Source organism: Dipodomys ordii, unplaced genomic scaffold (genome assembly GCF_000151885.1).
Source record: "Dipodomys ordii isolate 6190 unplaced genomic scaffold, Dord_2.0 Scaffold24, whole genome shotgun sequence".
Lineage (NCBI taxonomy): Eukaryota > Metazoa > Chordata > Mammalia > Rodentia > Heteromyidae > Dipodomys > Dipodomys ordii.
The window spans coordinates 904,776-923,828 of NW_012267240.1; the positions used below are offsets into that span (position 1 = coordinate 904,776).

A 19,053-nucleotide genomic window follows, 5' to 3' on the forward strand; every position below is an offset into this window, starting at 1 on the left:
GCAGGTGGGGCCTGGGTAGCTGCCTTGTGACCAGACACTCGGTCCCCAGAACAGGGTGAAGAGCCTGGGAAGAGACAGTGGTATGAGAGACAGCAACCAGCACTCGCAAACAGAAGGTAGACAAGAGGAAGGACTTACAAGTCACACTCCCCTTCTGTCTTTTTCCTCTCAGGACCCACATGTCACTCTGTACACATCCAGGGTCCTTCCTGGCTTTTATTTCAGCTGTCCTATCCACAGCCAGCCAACATGAACCAGAAGCCTCACAGGCCGCCAGGGGCTGTTTGAAGGAAGATCTGGGGCATCTTTTCTGTCTCACAAACACCCTGCACCCCAGAATGCACAGGCAGTCTGGAGTCTGTGACACCCGTAGGCTCAGCACGGACTGGGGAGGGCGCCCACCTCCATGCAGTTGTTTGGGCTGGGCATGGAGACAAAGAGCTCCTGTGCAGGATGCAGCTGAGGTCGAGGCCAAAGGAACTTAGAACTCTCGAAGCGGCCCATCTCCAAGGGTCTCGCCCTGGCCGTTCCAGGGAGGCTGGGCTGGGGCTCCTTCTTGTCACCTTCCTTGAGGAGATGGTGTGTTAATGCAACACGGGTGGGATTTATATGAGAGGCATGTGCCAGGGAAGGATGAGAACTGATCTAACCCAAGGAGGCGGGCTGACACCTAGCACCACCAGACAGCTGGACAGGCTGGGCTGGAACAGAATGAGCTCGCTCCTCAGTGGGTATCCGGTGAGCGGGGACAGCCATCTGCCACCACATAGAGAAAAGATCTTTGCTCAGCGGGATACAGAGCCAGATGACAATCTGTAAGGACTTCTCTAAGGCTAAACCCCATGTTTCAAAGAGACACAGGGTGAGCTGCCTGGAGAGACAAGCAGAGTTTGACATTGCAAGAGAAGGGAAACAGAGACCACTGCTTAACTGCCATACCTTCAGACCAAGGGGAGTGTGCTTACTCGCAAGCCTTCCCCCCCCCCACACACACACACTAGCGAAGGACAGACCACATCTATGATCTAGATCTCAACAATCGACAATTGTTTTCAGTCCTAGCCCCAGAGATGAGTCTGCGAAAAGCAAGAGAATGGAAACATACAATGCCCTGAAGAAGGGAGGAGGCCGCCCAGGCCCCCCCCCACAGTGTGATGGACCCAGGGGTCCACTGGAGTCCGCCCTGCTGCTCCGCCAGGCCATCCTGGTCAGCTCCCTTAAGCTCCTTGGGGCTCCGCTAAAACTCAGAACCGGGGACAGCACTCCAGCAAGGGATTCAAGGTGCATTGTTCACGAAGCTTCCCATCTTAAGGTCTGAGAGGCAGACCGGGCACATACGGGGATCTAATCACAGAATTCCCTTTGTTTCCTGGTGTGACCTGTTATTTTAAAATATGCCTTTTCCCCGCCCTTCTTCAATACTGTGTACTGCTAATGTTCCACATCTCTCTTCCCTAAGGCTCAGAGGAAATGAAAGGCCGTTGGGTGAGACTTCTAGTGTGCACACTTGATTTCTCTTGATTTCTGGAGCTGCTATAGTGCAGGCAACAAGCCGTTAAGAATTCTCAATTATCTGGCTGTCCCAGTATTCATTCCTGGAACTACAGATAAACCTAAGCTGCCGTCTTTTTTAAAGAAAAAAAACAAACAAACAACCAAGTCAGTGATCAGTAACTTTAATCCAGGGCCGCTGTGCACTGCTGTGTATCTGAGAACGAGTTAAACAATTAGAAGCAGCTCCCGAGTTAGTCACAAATGCAAATGTCACTCAAATCTACTCCATCAGCGACTGGAACATTTCCTGCCTTGCCAGGACTCTGGGGGGTAGCAGGCATGGAAAATTAATCACATCCCTGGAGGATCCCAGAGTGCCTGCATTATTTTTGTTCTTTTCTGAGGTACCCAGTCTTGTGTATGGTTTGAAAAGGAAAGGGGCAACAGCACAGATAGTGGCTTGAACAGTTTTCTTATTTTCCACCATGGAAAAAGGGGATGGCTGGGAGTGGCAGCTCACGTCTGCAAAAGGTCGAGCACAACTCCAGCGAGGTCGAAATAACTTCCTCCGGCTTTTCTTCTGCATTCTTCCACTCAGAGCCAAGTTTTACCTCTGCCTCCTACAAAGTCCACGGGGTGAACTTGGACTGAGGCCTGTGGTATAGTCAGCGATCGTGACGAGACAAGCAGCAGCCTGACTGTGGAATTCTGAAAACACTTCCCCTCATCTCCACTCACCACACACACTTCTGCCGTGAGGCTCGTCCTCTCTTGATAAAGACTACAGACGTCCTGTTGAGGGTCAGCCGCTCGCTCAGGAATGAATGGATTGGTTCATTCGTTTATTTAATGAACATTTATTACCCTGCCTCTGTGTATCTACCTGTCTTTCCTGGTGGAGGAGGAGGAGGAAAAGGAGGAGGAGGAGGCCAAAGAGAGAGAGACTTGTATGGGACTCCTGCCTACTAGGAAGAGCAAGTACACTCTGAAGGTGCTGATCAGACCACGCTGTTCCGAGATCATTCAGGGGGCTAACGGTGGCACCAGGCACAGGCTCATGACCAGCAAGGTCTGGCCACCATGGCCCAGCGTGGGAAGGCAGCAACACACAGAACCCCCCGGTGCAATGCCTGCTTCTGCCTCAGCCTCCTGGAGGTCACTTCCTCTCCTCCCCCTGGGAGCCACAAGGCAACACCTGTGCCATGCAAGGTACTGACCCATGGATGATGGTGCGGTCATCTGACACAATCACGGAGCGCTCAGCGCTGGCCTTCCCTTGACCACAAGCCCAGGAGAGAGGCGCCACCGCGTCCAGCCAGCCCACAGCCTCTGTGGCATTGGGGCCACTCCACTTTAGCGTGGGTGGTTTCAGACCTATGGAAATGAAACACGCAGGAAACCATGTAACGTGTAATACCAGGGAATCCTGAAAGAAGAGAAAGGGGGTGAGTTGGGGGGAAGATCAGAAAGCCTGTCCCGCAGGCTCGGACGGCAGAGTGGTGCCCCTCCTGGCCCCTTTTGGCCACCATGCACTTCCATGACCACTTAGCCTCCGTTTCCAAACTATTTCATGTCAGTATGCAGAGGCTCCTGTGCTGAGGGGCTGGGCTGTGGCCTGGGGGTGGCAGCCTGCGGTGGGGCTCTTCCTTGTCCTCCTGCTAGTCTCTCTTAGGGGTCGCCAGGTGGAAGAGGGAGAAGCGAGGTCGGGGGGGGCAGAGGCTTGTCACTCCATGGGAACCAGCAGACACGTGGACCCCGCTGTGTGCCGCTGGACAGCTCTGACTCCCCCACTCAGCATTTGGGTACTGGCCAGATGGTCACCTCCACCTGCTCTGTGTGGGAAACCTCAGCTCCAGCCACCCACACAGGCTACAGCAGCCTCCCCCTTCCCAATGCTGCCTGTCTTTCTGCCCCGCACGGAGGTCCTGTGCCCAGCAGATGTGCACGCTGCCTCTGAGGCTGCTCCTCTCCTCTCCTCTGGTACCAGAGGGAGGAGGAAGTACCAGAGGAAGGGAGACAAGGAGAACAGGACTCAGCACAAACGTGGCCCCACTCCAAGGAGAAACCCCCCCATCCACCCACCACTACCCACCCTCCACCGCCCATCTGCCACGGTCCACCCTCTACTATCCACCCACCACCGTCCACCTGCCACCATCCACCTGCCAGGCCTCCCCTAAGAGAACTGGAGCCACAGAGCCCAGGTGCGGCCGGACTGCTGTTGACACCTGGCTGGTTGCACCTCTGGATGGTGGGGAAAGTCAAGGGAGAGAGGACAATTCTGGAACTTTCTTTAGCATGTCAACAATGTCACCAATTCCAGGGCAATAGGAAATGTCACACTGAACTTTTAACTTTTAAACCAAGTGGCTACTGATTCATGAGGCTTTTCAGGAGAGAAGGAGGAGCTGTCTCCTCTCTGCAGAGGCCAGGACATCCCAGGCAGTGCAGGAAAGAGGTGGCAGGAGCCTGGACCAGCACAGCTGGAGGAGGGGTGGGAAGGGCAGAGCCGAGGTCCTGTGCCAGATCCATGGCTCACCATAGGTATACGGTTGACCACAGCCCCCTAATGTCACAGAGGAAACCACACCCGGGTCTCAGGGGCAGAAGGGCAAATCGAAGTCACCAGAGAACTGGTGGAGACACACACCAGCCCAGGGTGTGAGGTGGCAGGAAGGAAGAGCAGGCTCCGAGAGGAGGAAGGAGAGACGTGCTCTGTGGTGAAGTCTGAATCCACAGAAAAGCCTTGATGGAATTTAAATCTCTCCCATCAATTCAGAATAGTGTAGCTGTCTCCATTCAAAATGAATTCCGCTGCCAACAGCCCTTCTCCACCCTGGCTGCAACAGATAAGGATGCTTTCTCTCCTGTTAAGAAAGGACTAGGAAGCGGGTACAAATGGCTTAGTTCTTTCATCCTCTCTACTGGAAAAGTGAGCGCTCCAGCTGTTGAGCAAGTGCTCGAATTACGTGTCAGGCCCTGAGTTCAAGCCATGGTACGCCCTCAACATACAGCGGAGCCATGTGCGCAGCCTGGTGTGTCTGTGGACGGACATCAGCGTCCGTGTCTGACTCTGGGGGCCCTTTGTGCCCTTTGAGGGGCTCCTCCACGGGCACTGCCCCACGCTGGCACCGGCCCATACCAGGGTTCTATTCTCTTAGCGCCAAAGGATGCTCAGAGTCCAGGCTGCTGCCCCATGGGGCAGGGCGGGAACACGGGTCAGCACCACGGTTCTTCTGTCTTCTGAGCCTCTCTGCAATTCCCGTTGGTGTTCTCCTCCTCTGCCACGGCTCCTGGTCCTCACCCAACTGCAGAGCCTCCAACCTTGTCAGAACCTCGTCATCTTTCTTTCAAGAGAGCCCAGAGTGGGGTCTGCCACATTGGACGGGGTGGATGACCGATGGCCTTGGGGTCTGTCATCGAGGGCTGCCTTCCACAATGCAGCTACAACCTCCTGCCGTACACCCCCGTGCCGGCGTGGCTCACATTTCCTGTGGGCCACACACCCCACCAGCACCTTCCCTGCCTCCTGGGCTGGATTCTCAGCCAGGTCTTTGTCTCTCCACCCACTCTGTAAACATCATGGCTCCAAATTCTCTACTTTCTATGCCATGAAACCATGCATGGTTTCTGCCTGTGCCATGCAGTTGACCCCTCCCCTCTCCTCTCCTCTCTGCCCCCCTCCTGCACTTGGCTTCTGCCAGACAGGTGCTGCCAGCCAAGACAGTAGCACAGGCAGCAGGCACATCCTCTCATCCCGGGCTGGCAGAGCTAGCAGAGCTGTGACAGATGTCGGTGCAACTCCTCTCTTCTGAAATGAGGACGGAAGGGCAGGCAGAACTCTCCGCTCGTGGCCGCAGTCTGTCACTTGAAGACAACTGCACAGAGCTCCACCATGACCGCCTTCGCACTGACCTTCAAGCTCGCTCTTGAGAGTACAATTATTTCCCTTATCTGAGGTATCAATCTTCGGCCAAGTCCCCGCAGCTGTTCTACAGCTCTATTAAGCCGTACCCCACTTAAGTTTAAAATGCAAACCACCCCTAAGTCTCAGCACTTTCAGGAATTATTGATGTTTCCTTCTTCCATCTTTTCTTCCTTTGGAATCTGATCACCAGTAGCTACTCCGGGGCTGTTTCAGGTCATTTTCTCCCACTTGGCTAGCATCATAAGTTTCCAGTGTAACCCCCCTCTCCCTGCCCCGACCCAGACTCTAATCTTCTCCTGTTTTGAACTCAGCCTTCCTTCTAGCCGCAGTACTAATTTCCAAGTTCTCTTTTCATATTGCTCCATTATTCAAGCATTTTCATGGTTATGCGTCACCGGCAGGCTGAAGGTCAAAGTCTTCCATTTTAAAGATGGTGGCAGAAAGTCAATATTTTCCCCTTATCTTCTTGGAAATCATTCAAAGGCAACAAAAAGGAAAGGACTCCATTTGGGGTGAAATGAAGAGTTAAAATCCCCAATTCCCCAAACGAATAGAAAACGTACCACTGATGAATGGTACAGGGCTAGGGGGCCCTGTGGGAAGGGGGGCGCAGGGAACACAGGGACAAAAACAGCACACAAAGCCCACCAAGCCAGTCCTCAAGGTTGGAAGGGTCAAAGGTGCCACCACGAATGTTCTGTTCACTCCAGGAAGTTCGGGAGCTGGACGATGAGGGAAAGGACCGGAAGAGTCTAGGCAGGATGCTGGCACAGGGTTAGCACACAGGCAGGACAAACACGGCCAGGACACACACGGATGGGCAGGACAGGGGAAGGACACACACAGGCAGGACCCACATGGCAGAAAGCTGGCCGTCCCTGTGGCGGGGATGGTGGGAGAGTGATGTTCCATTCTGAAACCCACAGCTTTCCCGCCGGCCAGGAAGGGCCCCTTGCCCGTCTGCCTCTGTCCCTGGCCAGTCCGAGGTGAGCAGCCTCTGCCCCAAGCTCCCACTGCTGTGAGCTGTGAATAATCCTCCCTCCTTTTCAATCCTCCTCTCCATAACTGTCCTGGTGATGAAAAGTCTAAGTAACATGGGGAGGAGGAATTCTGGAAGGGCTCAAGGGAGGGAGGGGAGAGGGAGGGAGAGCTGCAACACTGCTCAGAAGATCATGTTCTGCTTCATTCTTTCTTCCTCCCCCAGTGGCTTTCCTTCTGAGAACAGATCAATAGGGTACAAACAGAAGCCTGTCCTCTGCGTCCCCACACCCATGCCCTGGGCTTCCTGGACACCATGCAGAGGTGTCTGGGAGACTAACAGGGGCCCGCCATCCCCACCCCAGCACAGAACAGGAAACCTGACATCCTGACCCCAGCCTAGAATGGGCTGCTGCAATCCTGACCTCTCCTTAGCGATGAGGGTCCCTGAGATCTACTCAAGCCTCAGGCGTCACACAGGCTGCCAGTGACGCAGCCCACGCTGCCCAAGGACCGGGGGTGACAAGTGCGGGTGATGGCTGGAGAACGGAGGCATCCACCCCCAGCAGCTTCTCTGCAGCCTCCCCAGTGGCTGGTGGCTTGCTCTGCTGACAGCCAAGTCCTGCAGACATTCTCACCGACCACTCGGTTGAGCCATCCTGGGTCCAACAGAGCCCTCCACCCCTGGGAAATAAGAGGGCTCTGGGTTCGTCCTCTCCCAGTCCATCACCGCCCCTGACTCCCGGCCCCCAACGCTCCCCCATGGGAGGCCCCGTGGAACACGGCCCCCTTCACCAATGCCACGACAGCCAAGGATCACAGTCCACAAGCATCACCACTTCTACAGGACTTCTCGCGGCCACTTCTCTGCCCTCAGTTCCCACATGAGGGGGATGGCGGGAGAGGTGCTGAGCCAGTGTCCATGCAAGGAAGCCCCACCTGGCAACAACCCCTCTCCCCGCCTCCCACCTCCTAAGTTTTGTCCTGGGGCTCAGCTACTACGGCGCCCTGCCCGCTTGCTTGGGAAAACAGAACCCCCAATCACAGACCCCAGAGGGCCAGGTGGAGCCCCGGGGTCTCCCCAGAACCAAAGAAGGTGCTGGAGGAGGGGAGGGCTTCAATAATGGCCTGCAAAGCCGCGCTGCCTCTCCCTCCACGAGCCATGGGTATGCATTTCCTCTCTCCTCCCTTCCATCCCCGCAGCACGCTTCTCTCAGCTCTTCCCGGGGAGCCTGGGCATAAGCCTGTGGGAAATGTGCTGGCACTCCACACGTCCCCACTCAAGCCACAGCCAATGGAGGAGCACCTTTTCCATGATTAGGTGTGTGTGAGGCTGGAGCAGACTTTTCAATCTTTGGAAATCTGGAGCCCAGGCCCCAGAGCTTCCAGGGCACAGAATGCTCTTTTGAAAAGCACCTTCTTCAAACTTGAATTCCTTGCAGGTATTAAAATTTGAGCACTTTTTTTTAAACCCAGAAATCTAAATTTTTAACCGTCTCTTGAAGAGCTCCAGGCCCTCTCCGTGGTACCAGAGCCGGAGCTAGCAGCCACTGCCATGCACGGGCCTTGGTGTCATTGCTGATGTCCTGAAATGGACACCTGCCCTGAACACCCCGACCCACACCCCGCCCTCATCTCCCTACCAAAATTGAAGCCAAATGCTGGTGTCTGCTATAACTGAGTTTCTACTGTCTCTTTTATTAGAATGAGACAAAGAGCAATGTTTCCTTTGCCCGGGACCACACAAAGCAGTACAGCACAGGTTAGCGGGGGACTCCAGACCCCACACTACGGAAGGAGAGATGTTTGGTGGAGTGAAAATTATTCTTGCCCAAGAGCCACTTCGATTGTGTACTTTGCTTCTCTCTAGGTGACATTTGAGGACTTATTTGCTCAGCACATTATCCACGGCTCCATTTCGCAGGTGTAAAATCAATCAAAGGGGAAAGAACTCGCCCGCAGTTATGTGGTGTGGTGGTGGCAGAAATGTCCCTGCGTCAGATCTCACCACCAGCTCTGGGTGAGCGTGCACTGCCAGTCATCGGTGTTGGGGGACACGGGGACACGTCCCACGGTGACCTCATCCTCACACAGCATGCATGCTCTTCCTCCACAGAGCACCTTGGGGTGGAGTGTCCTGGATCACCAGGCCCAGGGCCATGCAGGGCCACCAGCAAAGGACCTGGCCTTAGGTAAGCTGTTCTGCAAGATTCACCCAAAAACGTGACATCAGAAAGCATACTAAATGAGTCATAATAATTGTTTCACACTAATGAGAGAGAAGGTGTCGGCAATTCTACTCTGAACACTTGGCTGCCTGCACCACGCACGCTCAGTATCCTCTTTCCTCCTCTTGCCATATTGCCTGTCTCCTTCCTTCCTTCCTTCCTTCCTTCCTTCCTTCCTTCCTTCCTTCCTTCCTTCCTTCCTTCCTTCCTTCCTTCCTCTTCCTTTTGTACGTTGCCCCGATGGTATATTCTCTTAATTTTGATTTCTACTCTAGTAGAAGGTCCAAACAGAATTCTAGGCCCCTTGCAATGACGTCACGTCATGTCAGCTGGCTCTGCCGGGGATTTCTGGACATGTGACTTGAACACATATCCTGGTTTTTATGGAGCAAGAAAACAAAGCCCACTGAGGCGATCTTTCCTTTGGGAGATACTCCAAGGACAGAGTGCCAGGGACCTTCGACGGTTGGGGTCCGGGAAGCAGCACCAGGCGGGTCCTACAGTGCCACTTAACTAAAAGGAACGCAGCCACAGTCCTGCTTCCTCTAAGGTCCTAGCGGCGGGCCCATCCCTCACCACACAGCCAGTTTTACAATCTCTGGGCCAGTAGCATCCCTGTGTTTCAGGAAGAGGGCACAGGGCACACTTCTATAGTCTTCATCTCCTCGCTGCCATCAGCACCAGAGCCATCCCTTTCCCTGTGTTTCCTGAGAGCCATGGCGGGGGGGGGGGGGGGGGGGGGGGTTTCGCCCGCCAGCCGACCTGTTGCGGAGGGGGAGGGGGGGGGGGAGGGGGGCATACGAGAAGCAGGAACACTATTTTAGAAACTGACCACCACCAAGCTGCGGGTTTGGTAGAAGATGTGGGGGTCATTGTCGTCATGGTAACGGGAGTCTATCCTGGAGCCTCGGTGCCAGCCCTGCCACCCTCTGGTGAGCCAGGCATCCTCAGGCCTCCAGGCTTTATATCAGGGAGGTGGCATTATGCAGCAGAGACGAAAAGAAGTGAAAAGTCAGTAGACCTGATACCTGGAAAATGACATATACATACACCAACTAAATCTACTCATGTCTTACTAATAAAACACAACTTGTATATTGGTTGCCTGAACTGTAAGGTACAGAATAATGAAGACTACATGAGACTATAGGAAAGTCAGGTAGAATCTTAGTTTTCAAGTTGAAAAAATTTATGACCTAGGTGATGTTCTACTTTTCCCCCTGAAAAATCCCCAAATTCCCTTTGTAATTGAAGGCAAGCTGTAGACCACTGTGAGAAGTTCAGCACAGACAGCTGTCTTCTTATTTTAGAGCAAGGGTGTGCTTTCAGTGGCACAGGACATAGTGAACAGAATGCTTCATTACCAGAATTGCCTCAAGATGGCATTTGGCGATTTCCTAACACAAAACCTAGTGTCTGCTCATTGGGATACTGACTCTGGGTTGTATCCATATCTAGACTGTTATGAATAACAGGAAATCTTGCTGTTTGAGAAAATCTGTGAACCTACAGGACATTAAAAGGCCTGAAATGTCATGCCCACAAGGACCAGTACTGTGTGACTCTGTCTACCCGGGAGATGGAAAGTGGCCAAACTCATGGATGCAGAGGGCAGCTCGGTGCTCCCATGCTAATACGTCCTGATTGCCGTACGACACAGGACCTGTGACGAGCAACTCCGCATTGGCACTTAAACACAAGAGAGCAGAGCTTGTGCCATGAGGTTTTGCAATGAAACAAAAGCCAGGAGGCGCGAGGAGCCTGCTGGGGGCCGTGCTGCCCAGGTGTAGTGCCTGACTGAGGTGGTGGCTCCAAAGGCTCTGCCTGTCATTCTCATCAAGCTTCAGACAGTGTGTGTGCAGGCGCTGGGCATCGGTCAGGTCTCCATGGTGCAGTGTACAGTGTGCACCTGCCATCCAAACATACGGGAGGCTTGGCTGGAGGATAGGGAGCTCGAGCATGAGTTGAGATTCTCTGTCTCTCTTTTTTTTTGGGGGGGAGGGGTCCGGTCATGGGGCCTGAACTCTGGGCCTGGGTGCTGTCCCTCAGCTCTTCAGCTCAAGGCTAGCACTCTACCTCTTGAGCCACAGTGCCACTTCTGGCTTTTTGTTTCTGCTTATGTGGTGCTGAGGAATCAAACCCAGGGCCTCATGCGTGCAAGGCAAGCGCTCTACCACTGAGCCACCCTCCCAGCCCATTCTGTCTCTCTTTCTCAGTCTCTGTTTCTCTGTCTCTCTGTCTCTATCTGTCTCTCTCTCTGTCTCTCTTTCTCTCACACACACACACATGGTATTACAAAGTGACAACTCAATGGAACTAATCAAAACAAAATCAGCTGCAAGGGTGATCAAGTCAAACTACTTCCAAGGGGCATTCCTTGAAAAGAGCTGTGGGAGAAACACAGCCAGCAGAAGCCCTGTGGACGCCACCAGGGTGAATCCTGGCGTCACTGCTGTGGAGTTACAGCGACTACTGGGGTGTCTACCTGGTTTTTAAAATCTCTTACAATTTCATCTCATTTTTTGGTGATGGATGCCACGAACGAGGCCTGGCCCCAGCCCATGGGTCAGCGATGCTCTAAGGGCCTGGGTAGAGGCGGGCGAGCTGCCCCTGCCTTTCTGGAGGTTTCCCTGACTTTCTGGAGGTTTTCTTGCCTTTCTGGAGGTTTCCCCCCTATGATCATGTAATGACAGCTGTGCTCTAGTAGCTTTAAAGACACATCCTCCAACTCTGTCCAGCAAATCAGCCACAAGGTAATGAATCGGACATGTGGTCCAGTGCAAAGCTCCAAATAAGACTACCTCAGCTCAGATAAAATGGATTTCTAGAAAAGGGGCTTAATGTCCTGGGCAGAATACCTGAAGTACCAATAGATTCCCATAGGGGCACAAACACCACAGGTACAGAAAGGAGAGATGGGCATGCTCACCGGACCTCGGCACCTCCGCTGCCAGTATTCAGTGGATGGAAAATGACCCCTGCTGCCCCGCTGCCAACCATAAATGTAAGCTCAGCAGGCCAGCAAGGCAGGGATTCTTAGTGATCACAAGTGGGAGAAAATGAACGATAGGTCTGTGCCAATCCAACATCCAAGGAGCTAGATGTCTCTTGCACAGTGGCCAAGTGTTAGAATGGGAGTATCCTTGCTGCAGGGCATTTTGTAGAGAGACTACTTATCAACAGTACAATATGCACTGACTACCTTATCAATAGTATAATATGCATTCCCCCCTAGACAAATCACATGCTGACAATCTACCTCACAAAAACCTTGTGATAAACGTAAGAGGGTGGTTGTTGCTTTCCTCTGCTGTTCGTTATCTTCAAACAGTCGTACAGAAGTCTCCCTTTATGTACATTAATCTGTACAATGAGCCTTGATCCGGGTTACCTCTTCCCTCATTCTCCCTCCGACCCCATCCATCTCACTGGGGTTTCCTACTTCCATTTCCACACATGTACAGTGCGTGTTGTAACTACACCTGCCCCCGCTTCCACTATCAATTGTCCATGCCCCTCTCCTCAATTCCCACCTTCATCAGACACCTGTCATCTTCCTGGTGTTCACTTGGTTACACCACCTGTGAGCTGTTCATGCCATGGAAACCCACCCCGGCACGTACCATGCGTACTATTCAAAACCTGCAGACAACCACATTGTCCCCAGCAGCAACAGGCTTAAAGAAATGGCAGTACAACACAGACAGGGAAACACACTGCAACCAATGTATTTGGGGAGGTAAGTCTACTTTCATCAGAAGTATAATTACTTGGATTACCATTTCTTGAGTTAGTCTCAGAGGAAGGACTAGGCTTGGGAGCGGCCTGCAGATTGGGTCACCCCCCAGGCTGCAAATAGAGCCCCCTTTAGCAAGATGGGGACTAAGGACACAGTAGCTAGAGCAGGACAGCTGCAGGATGGGGGGGGGCTGGCAGAACCATTTCATTGTGTTTCATTCCTGGTCTCTCTCCATGTGCTGCATACACTGGAGCATTTCCCTGTGTTTTCTCCTCTCAAGTTGAGAGAGTTAAACAGAAGGAAGTCCTACATGCCTGTGCTGACGCGTCACCCCACAACTTAATGATGACTCTGGCATTGAAAGATGTTGAAAGCAATATTACATTGAAAGCAATACTACATGTGTGCAATTAGATCCATGACAGACATAACCAGATAACCATAGCCTATCACTTGTATAATTAAGCAAGAACAAAGCAAGCTGCAAAATAATGTGAAAACTTTGATCCGATCCTATCAAGAAATACACGTGTGAATGCTTGAATGTAAATTCCCATAGTAAAACAGGTCAGCCCATACCACACCCATTTATAAACACTGGTCACACCTAGGAGGAGTTTTAGAAATTGTACAGGAAACTTTGTCATTACCCTTTGCATCGTTTAAATCTTATATCGTAATTTCAACATTGAAAGGTGTCTGAAGATGGGAGGAAAGGCCCAGTGAGCTTCAACTTTTGCACTCTGGTTTTCTTAACTTCTGAGACCCCCTTTTCCTGTCTGAGCATGCCACGCTGTGCCTCAGTCCACGAGCCGCTCAGCCAGAGAGAACAATTCACTCATTGGAACACGCCCCGGGATCCGGTCTCCCAGATGAGCATGGTGTGCGGCGGCAGGCGTGGACAGGCCCATGGATGGGTCCCAAGGCCTCGGCCTGCCAGGGACGTGTGTCTCCTCAATTCTCTGGGGCCCACGGTCTCATCACTCCTCATGCAAAGCACATGAGGCCACCTTCCCTTATACCGTAGGCCACAAAGATACAGATGCCGTGATCGAAGAGGTGCCCCACCCTCCCGGACAGCCTCACCAGCCTGAAAGGCATGGAGAAGCCTGGCACCCTGGTGTCCATCCCAGAGCCCAGACTGCCTGGTGACCACGAGGAGCCAATGTCCCCCCAGCAGCACTGCACCCTCACTCAAATGGAGAAAAGGGGTGAGGGCCAAGGAAACAGGTCACAAATCAGGAGGCGAGGCCCTGGGAGGGAATGTCCACCAACACCCAGCCTCGGCCTGTTCCGTGACCTGGCCACAGAGCTGAGCACACATAGAGAAGTGACCACAGGACGAATGAAAGCAAGCAACTGCCAGCCAAAACTCCAGGTCTTTCCATCAGCAACGGGAGGGAGGGAAGGTAACAGGATGTTTTGCTTCATATTCATATGTGAAGGTAAAGCAACGCCTCTCCTACTTATGTGAACCGGAAGCTAGTGCTCTTGTGCCCAACGGCCAAGAAAGCGGCTTCCAAGGATCACTTCCCAGGAGCCGGGGAGACTCTGCAGGGCAGAGCAGGCAGCAGGCAAGGGAGCAGGCGCAGGGGGGGGGGAGCTCTACCTGCGTCTCTCAACTCTAGTCCGTGCTATTTCTGCCAGGCCCTTCATCAGAGAAGAAGGAAAGTCTCAGGCAAGCGTCTTTCAGAGCTGGAAAGACAAAACGCCCGCAGCATAACACATTGGGGAAGAAATGTGTTCGTTTAGGAGCTTGGCTCTCCTTAGCCCCGTCAAATATCTTCATGGCTGCATCATTTCAAAGGAAAATTAAAAAGTACTTCATGCCCCAGTTATAGCAGATGAAGAAGTCAAACTCTAACTCCAGCAGCAGAGGCTGTGGAAGGTCATAGTTGGCCTAGGTTACCACCAAGATGTCTAGAAAGAGAAGGACCAAAGATACAGATGGCATAGATTCACGGGAGGGCCTCAAACCAGAAAGGTACGAATGGGGCTGACGCAGCTTAAGAGCTGGTGTGTGTGTGCGTGCGTGTGTGTGTGTGTGTGCGCGTGTGTGTGTGCGTGTGTGTGTGTTCTCCCCACACTGTAACTTCCTAGCAAACAGAAATGGCACCATCCATTTCGTGGAGCGGTAGACTTGCTCATGACTGAATATGTGAATGGAAGACGAAAGATGGCCAGGTGAGCCAATGAGTATGCATTCACAGCGGAGGTCACTTGTTCATCTGCCTCAAGAATCATCTCCAGATGAACCGGTCCTCAGTGAGGAGAGTCTGGAACTTCCTGCGGCATGGTTAGAAGCCCATGCCCGGTCCACAGACACATGCTCAGCGCTGGGCTGCATGGTGCATCGCACAACAGACTCCCAGTGGGGCTGTGGTTCCAGCGTACGTGTGCCCGCCTTGAGTGAAAAAACCCGAGGGGAGCAGAGGTGCTGAGTTCAAGCCTCGGTACAGGCACAGAACATGACAAATAACTTCTCCTGCCTTATATCTTATTGATGCTGACTTTAGAACCACGCTGCATAAAGTCAGATCGACCTCTGTGAAACCTTTGTGATGAATATTTAATAAGATGGAAGGCTGGCAAAGTCCAAGTGTCTGGACAAGCCCTTGAATGCCTTGCTCAGGGTTCTGCATCTGCACAGGCTTTGAACTACCTCTTGATCCATTTCTTAAAGAATGAGAGAGGGGCAAGGGCTTGAAGTCACCCCCAGGGCTGCATGTCGATGTACCACGCTCCATGCAGCATGTGAAACGTGTTTTCCCCGTGACATCATCATTGCAATCATGTCTTGAAAACAAGAGTCCTGTTTCACAGCAATTGAAAATAAAGTGGTTATATTTCTTAAGAAAAAAAAAGAACAGAGTAAAATGGCAGACATCAAGACACACTTTTGTCCTGATGACTCTGAAGGGAATTTCCAGGACACTGACAAACGTCTGTGAGACTCCATAGCTCTGAGCAGATGGTAGAAAAGGACACAAATGACCTCTCATCGATTCTGATCTTGTAAGGCCTTGGCGAAGATGCACAGCAGCTTGACAGGGAGAAAAGCTGAACACCACAGAAACGCACTTGTCAACCCCAGAAGGGGTTCTGAGAAGTTGCACAGAACAGCTTCCGTCTCTGAACCCAAAACAGCCATCACTTCCCCAGTGCAAATCTTGTGGGTGCACGATGTACTTCCCCCATCTCCAGCAGCATCAGCTAAAACTGCTCGAAACCACGCAAGAGAAACATCCGTGTTCACAGCCCAGGCCACTGTTTGAAGGCTGTGCCATCTCTACCCCTTGGCCTACCAGGCTCAAAGTGCTCACGCTCCTGTCTAAGCTCCATGGTACTTATAGTACTTTTGCCAAGCTCTGCTCTAGAACAAACATTGGCAACCCGGTCACCAGTCTCTCACTGAGGGTCACTTCCGAGCTGCTGCCCTGACCTTTGGCATTCCCAGGGTCACATAGGCCTGTGCACTGTGATGTCAGTAGCTGCAGGGGTCAACACTGCCCCTCCGGGATGGCCACCAGCTGCCTGGGCACATGGCACAGTCCAGTGGCACAGCCAACAGGAAGACCATGCCCCCTCCCCAGCCTCTACACAGCGTGCCAGCAGTGCTGTGGTTCAGGGTGCTGGGCTACGCTAAAACTTATCGGGAATTCCATTCTAGTCTAGTCAGGAAGGAAGGAAGCCATCTAAACTAAGCACAGAGAACATAAAGACGTAGTGATGTGAATCGCAAAGAGAGACAGTCAAAGGTCCACGGCTCCAGAGACCAGAGCTCAAGCAGTGTCCATCCATTCAGCTGGTATTTACTGAGCACGACTGGGCACTAGCATCGCCACTTCTGGGCTGTGGTTACTGATCCAGATCTGCACAGCTGCAGGGACTGTAGGGCTGTCCCCATGGCTGATAGGTGCTTGCAGAACAGCAGCGTGCCATTTAGTTTGAGAACACGCAATGGAGAGCCTGAAGACCGGAACTAAGCATTATGAGAGTCAGGGATACAGCCCGCTCATGCCTGCGGGCTTCCTGATTCTCACCAGTGAGCAAAGATCGTTTCTGCACAAAGACTTCATTTATCCAGACATGATGCCAACACAGTTCATAGTTGCTCACTTAGATGATCTCAGCCACTACACAGTGTCTGGTAGTCCCCAAACTTAGTCTGGAAATGGTGACCAGCATTCTCACTAATCAACTACACGCAGGATAACTGAAAGGTGACAACTATGGTTAGGACCCCTGCCCTGGAGACCACAAGCACAACTTTTCCTGCTGTAATCGCTTGTCTTCCCATACGTGCGTGCACACACGTACCCATGCATGTGCATGTGTGTGTGTGTGTGGTTTGATTATTAAGAACAAGCAGTAAGAAATGAGTACCAGACCTCCTTGCAGATGGATGAGCTTGGCCCTGTTTTCTTAGTTGGGGGAAGATGGCAAACGGCTCGAGCACTGCCCTAAAACCTCTTCTGCTCCATGAATAAAACATGAGTGTCTCTAAATTTAAACTTAAAACCAAATTAATTCATCAAAATGTCAGTTGTCACCTACAGCATTTTAGGAGCAGGGAAAATACCTTGGAACACAGAAGAATCCTCACAGGACCAGAGGGGGTGGCATTGAAGGGTTTTATCCACATGCTCACAGTTGTCATCCTGTTTTTTTGCAGCTATTTATCCCTACAGAGAGGCCCTGGAGCAGAGGGAGCTTAAAAATCTTGCTGATCGCACAGCAGCTCATTTGCCACGCACACCTTTCCCTGGTCTTAATGATAAAGTATGCTCTAAACATGGTCCTGGAGGCCTGGTGACCCTCCAGCAGCCGGAATTACAAACCTTGGTAGTTCCCTTCCCACAGAGCTGGGCACAAACAGAATTACAAAGACAAGCCTTCTGACAGCATCTGGGACTCACAGATGACACCACATACAAAGCCTGTGAGTTTGGTTTTTTTTTTTTAAATCATATTCCTAAGTTATAAAGAAAGCAGAGAATGGAAAGAGACTGAGACTTTCTTTGTTCTCACTGAAATTCAAACTCCAGATATCAAAATGGAGTGGTACCCTGGCCATACCCAGGAGAAAACTGGTTTCCTGAGAGTTTCTATTCTTTTCCATCTTACACTCAGCAACACTATTCAACTCCCAAAGAGAATATGGTCCCTTGTTCTGTTTTCAGAAGTAATCTGAAAGGATTGTTCTGAGTTAAACGCAAGCACCACAGTCCGGGAAAGACAGCTCACGGCAGGAAAAGTGAACATCCACACCGTGATTCTTTTTCTAGCAAACAAAGAATACCAAGTTGGCCGCTGTCCTGCTGACCTCTAACCCACCACTGCTGACCTTAGGTCCTGCTCCTGAAGGTTTAGGAAATCACTTAAAGGCAGGCTGCAGACTTTCAGGGATCAATGTGACTATGGTACGAAAGCCCAATCTTTGTGCCTGGAGTCCCGTAAGTGATGTTGCCTTGAAAGCAAGAAAAACCCCAAAGGCACTCAGCTGTAAGTCCAGTCTTTCCTAACAAATGAATGAACCTGGGGCCTGACCCACCTCCTACATGGACAGAGGCTGCAACCCACAGGGCCTTCCTCCGCATCCAGCTACAGCCAGGAGCCCCTCCATCACTAAACCTCTGCTTTGTGGTGGCCAGCCCTGCCTTCCAAAGGCAGCAGGAGAAATCTCCACTAAGTCATCCCAGGTGATATCTGTGTGACTAACTCCACAGCCCACCAGCTGAGACCCCTGCAAGCACCTACCAGTCTGGGCCGCACTCCGGGGTACCTGTGCCAGTTTCTAGAACCATTCCTAGGGAAGCACAAAGCCGGGGAGGCAAAGCGAGGGCGGATGCCAGGAGCTGTGGCCCCCCACGCCTGGGAAACGGCCATACCCTAAGCCTGCGTCCTCCTCCATCCTCTCAGGGTGTGAGCCATACCACACGTCCAGACCCCAGACAGCCCCACAGCGCTCACCGCTGGAGTGCTGGGGAGGAGGTGGAGGGCTAGCCGGGTGGGAGACGCTGCTGTGGGCCCCCAGCCGCGAGGGGTTCGCAGGAGGCTGGACCGGCGCTGAACCCAGGGGGTCAGGGCAGGGAGAGGCCCCGTCAGTGTGCCCGTGTGCGCCTGTGTGTGCCCGTGCGTGTTTGCACATGCGCGCGAGTGTGTGCATGTGCCCTGAGTGCACGTGTGAGTGCCCGTGTGTGTGCACATGCGTGCGAGCAGGCATTTGCACGTGTGTGCACGCGCGCGTGTTGTGCCCGTGTGTGAGCATGTGTCCACGTGTGCACGCGCATGTTCGCACTGCGCGCGCGTGCCCTGTGTGAGTGCGTGTGTCCACGTGTGTGCTCCTGTGTGTGCGCGCGTGAGCGCGGGGCGGGCGCGGCCTTACGTGTGCAGCGGGCTGCCCAGGGCTGGTAGCCGTAGTAGCCGGTGATGCGCAGGATGCGCTCCTCGATGGACGAGAGCCCCGCGGGCGCGCTCAGGTCCTCCACGGAGCGCGACCAGCGCAGGTCTTCCTTGATAGCCTCGTCCACGGCCAGGTACTTGAGCTGGCGCAGCTGGGGGCTGATGTCCGACAGCCTCCGCGGGCTGACGTCCGGGGACCTCCGCATGCCGCTGCGGGACGGGGCCGCGGTGAGGCGCGGACCGGGCAGGGGCACGGGAGGACGCCGCCAATCCCCGGGGCC

At 52.9% G+C, this 19,053-nt stretch overlaps 1 protein-coding gene across 1 annotated transcript in view; it reads right to left on the reverse strand.

Moving 5' to 3' along the window:
- Window positions 1-18,978, reverse strand: part of Slc35f3 (solute carrier family 35, member F3) — a 135,324-nt gene extending 116,346 nt beyond the window's left edge. Inside the window, exon 1 of the mRNA XM_013014640.1 lies at window positions 18,756-18,978. Coding sequence (XP_012870094.1) covers window positions 18,756-18,978 — 223 coding nt within the window. The remainder of the gene's footprint in view (window positions 1-18,755) is intronic.
- Between the last annotated feature and the right edge of the window lie 75 nt (window positions 18,979-19,053).